This window comes from Vanellus vanellus, assembly GCF_965231255.1.
Source record: "Vanellus vanellus genome assembly, chromosome: 12".
Taxonomy (NCBI): domain Eukaryota; kingdom Metazoa; phylum Chordata; class Aves; order Charadriiformes; family Charadriidae; genus Vanellus; species Vanellus vanellus.
Window position 1 is genome coordinate 1,239,208 of NC_138917.1, and position 6,622 is coordinate 1,245,829.

The 6,622-nt window shown below is 51.1% G+C and overlaps 1 protein-coding gene and 1 long non-coding RNA gene across 2 annotated transcripts in view; one reads left to right on the forward strand and one right to left on the reverse strand.

The window, feature by feature from the left end:
• LOC309676867 (transcription initiation factor TFIID subunit 4-like) overlaps nucleotides 1-1,187 on the reverse strand; it is a gene marked incomplete at its 5' end in the record, with an annotated part of 144,626 nt that extends 143,439 nt beyond the window's left edge. Inside the window, one exon of the mRNA XM_082489518.1 lies at nucleotides 113-1,187. Coding sequence (XP_082345644.1) covers nucleotides 113-1,187 — 1,075 coding nt within the window. The remainder of the gene's footprint in view (nucleotides 1-112) is intronic.
• Nucleotides 1,188-1,334: 147 nt separating this feature from the next.
• Nucleotides 1,335-3,073, forward strand: LOC309676638. The gene is made up of 2 exons (XR_014269608.1): nucleotides 1,335-1,449; nucleotides 2,319-3,073. It is a non-coding gene; the product is annotated as an uncharacterized lncRNA (long non-coding RNA).
• Nucleotides 3,074-6,622: the final 3,549 nt, after the last annotated feature.

Consider the following 6,622-nt stretch of genomic DNA (forward strand, 5'->3'; position numbering starts at 1 on the left):
GTCGAGCAGCGGCAAGACGACAACTTTGGGGACAAAAAATCCCCTCAGCCAAAGCGGGGGAGGGAAGAAAAAAGGGTTAAGCAGAGCGGCGGGCGGGCGGCTGCCCACTTACCGGGCGGGATGGTGAAGCCGGGGGGCAGCTGGATGGTGGTCTGCTGCGGCGGCCGCACGATGAGCTGCGGGGCCACCAGCCGGGGGGCCGCGCCCAGCGCCGGCCGGGGCGAGAGGGCCTGGGGGGCGGCGGGGGGGGCAGCGCCCGCCTTGGCCGGGCCCACCGCCGGCTTGGGGGCGGCGGCGGCGACGGGGGGGGCCGGCGGGGCGCCGTTGGCGGCCGAGCCCTGTCCCGACGGGGCGGGCGCGGGGCTGGCGGAGTTACTGAGTGCGTTTACTGCGGGGAGCGGGGGCTTGGTCGGTGCTGTGGCGGCGTCGGCCCGGCCCTGGCTGCTGACTGGTGGGACTGCCGCCGGCCGGCCCCCGGCGCCCTCCCCGTTGGGCGCCGCCTCGCCGGGGAGCGGTGCGGCGGTGGTGGCGGCGGCGGTGCCCTCCGCCGGGGCTCCGTTCCCCCCCGCGGCCTCGGCGCGCTGCGGCGGTGCGCTGGCGGCGGGCGGGCTGCCGCCGGGGCTGGGGCTCCCCGCGTCCCGGGCGGCAGCGGCGGCGGCGGCCACATGGTTGTTGACAGGCTGGGGCGGGGGGCCGGCGGGCTGCGGCGGGGCAGGGGCGGCGGGGCTGCCGCCGGCGCCGCCGAGGAGAGCCGCTCCATGTGATTGCTGCACACTACTACTGTTTACACTCGCTCCCCTCCCTGCCGCCGCCGCTGCTGCCGCCGCTGCCGCCGCCGCCGCCGGGGGGGACGGGGAGGGGAGCGGCCCCTGGGCAGGGGCTCGGCTCTCCGCGGCTCCGGGGCAGCCCGCCGCTTCCTCTGCCCCGGGAGCGGGAGGAGGCGCGGGATGCCCTTGCTGCTGCCGGACGGGGCTGCTGCCCCCCGCGAGGCTCCCCTGCTGCTGCTGCTGCTGCGGCTGCTGCTGCTGGGAAGGGGCGGAGGGCCTGGGCTGGGGCGCCTCGGCGGAGCCCCGGCCGCCGGCCAGCTGCGATTCCAAGGAGCCCACCAGGTCGCTGACCGCCTTCTCGTCCACCTCCTCGGAGAAGAGCAGCATCTCTTCCAGGGGGTCCGAGGCGCCCGCCGCCATCTTGCGCTGAGCTGGGAGCCGGCCGCGCAGCGCGCAGGCGCGCCGGCCTCTGCCGCGCGCGAGGCATTCTGGGAGGGGCCGGCTTCCTCCTCCCCCGCCCGGTGGGCGGGGCCGGGCAGGGCGCGCGGCGGCGGCCCGTCATGGCAGGCGCGGCGGGGTCCGGTCCGGCCCGGCCCGGGGGCGGCGGCGTGAAGGAGAGGGCCCGGGGGCGTTGGTGAGGCGGCTCCCCGGGAAGCCGAGGAGCGGCAGCGTGTGCAGGCAGGTGCCTTGGCGGTGCAGGGGGGCTGTGTGAGTGCCGGCCGTTAGCGGGGTCTGCCGGGACTGATGGCGGGGGGGCTGAGGCACGGAGGAGGCCCGCGGCCCCGGTACAGCGGGGGGTTCGGTAGTAACTTGGTAGCGCCAGGCTGACGGTTGGACTTGATGATCTTAAAGGTCTCTTTCCGACCATAATGATCCTGTGAGTTGAAGTGTCGTGCAGCCCCGTTGTCTTTTGGTAGCGGAGCTGCCGTAATCCTGCCCTGTGCCGTCGCTTCGCACCCCGTGAGGACAGTTGCAGCGGCACAATGTCCCTCACGCGTACGGAGAGCCGTCAGCTGCGGCGCGCGGCTGCCTCGCACGCTCACGCCCTCAAAGGAGGGAACTTCCAGTGCTGCTGGAGCTGTTTGGAGTCCCGAGGTGCAGGCAGGGTACCCGCACCCACATCTGCACTGCTGCGGCTGCTGCAGAGCGTTAGACACTGCTGTCCACAGCAACTGCTTTAGCTAGACAAGAATGGCTGCAGTAATACAATTTCCTAATGTGGGCGCTGTTGACAGAAGTAAACCAAAAATAAGATTCTTGGCATCAGCACAGCAGCTGCTCTGGCATACTGTGCTCCCTCAGCATCCCCACAGCAAATTTGAGGTAGTTTATTTTGTTACTGACACCGCTGCCATTGTGTGCCTGTGCACCCTTTTCCCATCAATGTTTGCCTCATGCGTTCGGAAACACCATTTAAGAGAATGACAGAGGTCCTCCCCCATGACTTCTTTGACTAATGGCAGGGAAGTTTCTTTGGTGGGACCTTCAAAATAAATAATTTTGCCTCTGTGAATAACCATTGCCCACAGTTCATTGCTTCTGTTCTGGCAGCATGGATTTGTGAAGCTGCCAGCAGAAAGCAGCTTGGATTCCGTTCTCTGTCTCTGCTGGCCTGCAGTAGCATGGACGTCTGCACGCTTGGATGTATTTGAGGTGCTGCTCTGTGGACTGAAATGGTGACTCATTCTTCATTTTGTGACTTTGGAGATTTTCCACAAATTGAAAAAGGTGCGTCAGTGGATAACCCACCTTCACTTGTGCAATGCGCAGATGGAAACGAGTGCAGGGCTGGCGGTGCACACATGCACACAACTCTTCTGTTCCCAGACTCAATCTGTTAAGTCACACATTGTATGACTTGCTCGAGTCACAAGACTAAACTGCTAATAACTGGTTTGTTACCATCCGTTTCCTCTCAATGTAGGTTACGTTTTTATTCAGGGTAGTTTTTCCTGATTGTCTGTTTGTACCTTTAGGAGCAGGTTTATGATGAATCAAAACAAACCACTTTAAAAATGCATTAAAAATAGGTTGCACCAGTTTAATAAAGGTAAGCTTAAATGTCTCCTGAAATTAAACTAGTGCATATTTCTTAAATAAAGTGGCCAGTGAAAGTACTGAAGGCAAAAGGCATGGTTGGGATGTATAAATGGGACACTGCAGTAAGTGAATGTGAAAGCACAGCAGTGCTTATGAAAAACAGTATTGAGTGTACGCAGGAGATCTATACGTCAAAAATTTGCATAGTGAATGAGTACTGTTTGTGTGGAATGCTACAGCTGAATTAAATTTGGACTTTTAACAAGCGTTTCTACCTGGAAGTTTCTCAATTTGCTATTGCACAAAAATAAAGAATACTCATTTGAGTTGGGAAACCATCAGAATCTATTCAATATTACTTGGTTAAGAGTCTCACATTTTATTAATTTTATCAGAGAAGATCCCATGCTTCCTTCACTTATGTGCCCTGAGCCTGGACTTTATTTGCATAGCACTATCTCCACAGTTTTTGTAAGAGAATGGAAAGTTAGACATATGATTCTGCAACTAGTCCTGACTACATAAAAAGTTTCAGTATACATTTTTCTAACACTATGGCATTAAACTGGGTGTCTCCTTCCACCCAGGAGGAAAACTTTATTGTTTTGTGACTTTAGAAGACAAAAAGTAATCTTCCCACCAGAAGGGGAAAATGGCAAGTCATGATCTATATGACAGGTTTCAAAACTTAAAAAATTACCTACTTTTAATTACAGTTTTAAAGTACATTTGTGGGTGGGTAATCTGTAATACATGAATTCATATTTCTTCCCACTCACCTCTTCTTAATTGAGCCATTTCATATATATAAACACACAGAATAAGGAAGTATAATAGAATATTTTATTTAATAAAACATGGTGTAAAGTGATTCACATTGGACTTCTTTCAAGTCAAGAAGTGATGACATACATAAGAATGTATACAAACTTGTTGATGAAACTGGCTTTGGGCTTGCGGTTTTACATAGGGAATGAGACTTTCAGTAAAGTACAGAATCTCTGAACTTTTGTATTCATCCTTTTATTATAAAAATCTTTTTCAAATATTAACATGCTTTTCATCATAGAAAACGTATTTCTGAACATACTTGTTGCTCTCTTTTTTAGGAATTAAATATGTATAGAATAAAAAATTTGAAGAGACCACTGTGATCATCTCATCTGATTTCTTAAAATACAATATTTCTTGAATTATTTTTTGTTTGAAATAGAGAACGTCTATTAGGAAAGTTAACTTCCAACCATGGTTTTAAAATTGCCTGTGAATGAAAACCCTCCACAAAACTTAAGTTGCTGTTCAGTTATCAACACTGTTAAACCCTGTGCCCTGTTTCCAGACCAAGTTTTTCATGAATAACTCACTATGTAATGGAAGCACCACTGCCATGTTAAGCTGCAGGGATAAATAACAGTTCACATAGACAAGTATCTTTGTCGTCTAGGAAGTGAAGGCACTTAGAAAGGAGCACTGTTTTTTTGGGTTTGTTTTTTTTTTTTTCTAGTATGTGACATGGAGTTCTTTCAAGTACACACTTTCAGGGCATTCCAACATATAATTTAACTATCATAAGTTTAAAATTAACAATAAAATGGTACCAACCGGGTTTAGATAAGATTTTGAGGTAACTTCTTAAAATGAATTTGCAGAACTCTTTACATATATAATTGAAATTCACTTTACACTCTAAAAATATTCTTTCAACTGCTGATTTTAAGTATGAATTAGAAACGATAAAATTGCACAAATTGGAGAGCACAAAGCTGTTCTAGAAATATGTCTAAGTTTAGTTTAATGTATTTCAGTTGTGATTGATAGCTTATAGAAATTTTGGAGCCTTTGTTTTGAAGTTAATAGTAATTGTAAATACTTGTCTGTACTCACCTAGACAGGACTTGATGGAGAGGCTTGGGAAAATTTGACATCAAGAAGGTTCCAATTTAACCCTTTAAAAGTTCTTGAGGGGGATACTTTTCCTAGACTTTTTTTCTTTTATTCATGCTGGCCAACTTCTCTCTTTTGGAGAGAAGAAACTTTGAAATTGCTAACACCTAAAAGCAAACTCCAGCAGCCTTCCACTTGCATTCTCTCCCGAGATGTTCATCTGCTGTGTCCCAAGCTCAAACACGTGTCCATTTCTATTTCCTGTTCCACCACACAACCTTAAAACCCTAATTCTATAAAAGGGAGTCTTTGACTACAATTTTGAGAGGCAGATGAGGTAAAACTTTGGAAGACATTGGCCACATGAGTCTTTGGGGCAAGTGTTTCTATTTCAAGGTACTCCTCTTTCCCTTCTCTGTCCTCTGATGTCAGTATCACAGGCCTCCCTGATACACCCTTTCTTCCTTCCCCTCATGGTGTCCTCTCTCTTCATCAGCCTCTTCCCTGCAACCTCCCCCAAAGCGCTTTACCCTTTTCCAAGCCCCCTCATCTGAAGCTGATGCATCTCCTTCTGCAAGGAGGCAGGAAGCAGGAAAACCATGCGATACAGACTGTAGCCAATCTTCTAGATTGTTATTAGGCTCTCCACCTGATGTTATTTTGTAATGGTTAAGAAGCAGCCACAGACCAACCTCTAGTGGTCAGGAAGACCCACTCTCTCTTTCCTTGTAAGGGATCATAGGTATCTTTTGTTATTTTCCTAAACAGTAGCTTTACTTTGAGCTGAGTTACAAATGCTGATTTTTCAACAGTGGTCTCCCATGGACTTGATATGGCCACGTACATCCAGTCATTCACTGAAGAACTTTGTTCCAGATCTTTCAGGTAGTCCAGGACATGCTAGAAGCACATCGCAGTAAAGCTCCCTACACACTCAAGTCCTCCATGACTTTACAGTCAGTTGAACTTGGGCATAAAGTTTCCAGAAGTCAAGCATGGCTCCTATTTAGAAGCATGCAGGGCTTTCCAGAAAAAGCTGGCTTGCTATTGTGTTTCAAAACCCTATTCTGAACAAAATACTTGCTGAATCTTTGCAACATATTGCTGTCCGGTTGCTGCAACAAAAGTTAAGTACCCTTTCCAGAAGTTCGGTTTTGTTGCATGTAATTTTCTAGGCTGCAAATACAAAAAGGGGACGGGGGGGGGGGAGGAGGGCTGAGACAGTATTAACAGGGAAAGCCTCCAACAGGAAGAGTCATTTGTGATTTTTACATAAAGTGTAAAAGTTAAGTGCAATCTCAAAATAACTGGGGTTTTTTCGGTGCTTACTTGCACTAAAAGGATATATTTTTAGGATTAATTCCACACTTTAGTCAGGATTTCATCAACAGTTGTATTGCTTTGCAAGATCCGACGATCTCAACACTGCCAACCGAGCAAAACGGAATGCCCCTTGAAATACGAACTAAATAGTTACCATCCCCTAGACTTTTACAGCTCTCCGCATGACTGGATCCTAAATTTCTTATTAGGGATCACAAGAGTTTAGCATTCAATACTTGGTGGCTTGGGCGTCTCTCAAAAACACCCGAAAACCCCACATCACCCAACCTGCTTTCGCATCCCCCGGCGTTCCCAGGCCGCGGCGGGCGGGGGGTTTCCAACCTCGGCGGGCTCAGACTCCCGGGGCGCTGAGGGGGACCCGCCGGCCCCGCACGCCGCCCCTCAGCCGCACGGACAGCGCGACGAGGCACAGCCGAGCCCGATCTGCCATGCGAGCCGCTCCACCGCCGGGAAAACCGCGCTCCAGACACCAAGCGGGCCAGAGCGCTCTAGGCTCACCAGACCGCTACACCACTCCCCTCAGGCGGCCCAAATGGCCACCCCTTCCCCTCAGCGCCGCGCCGCGCCGCCCCCGGCCGCCAGTTCTC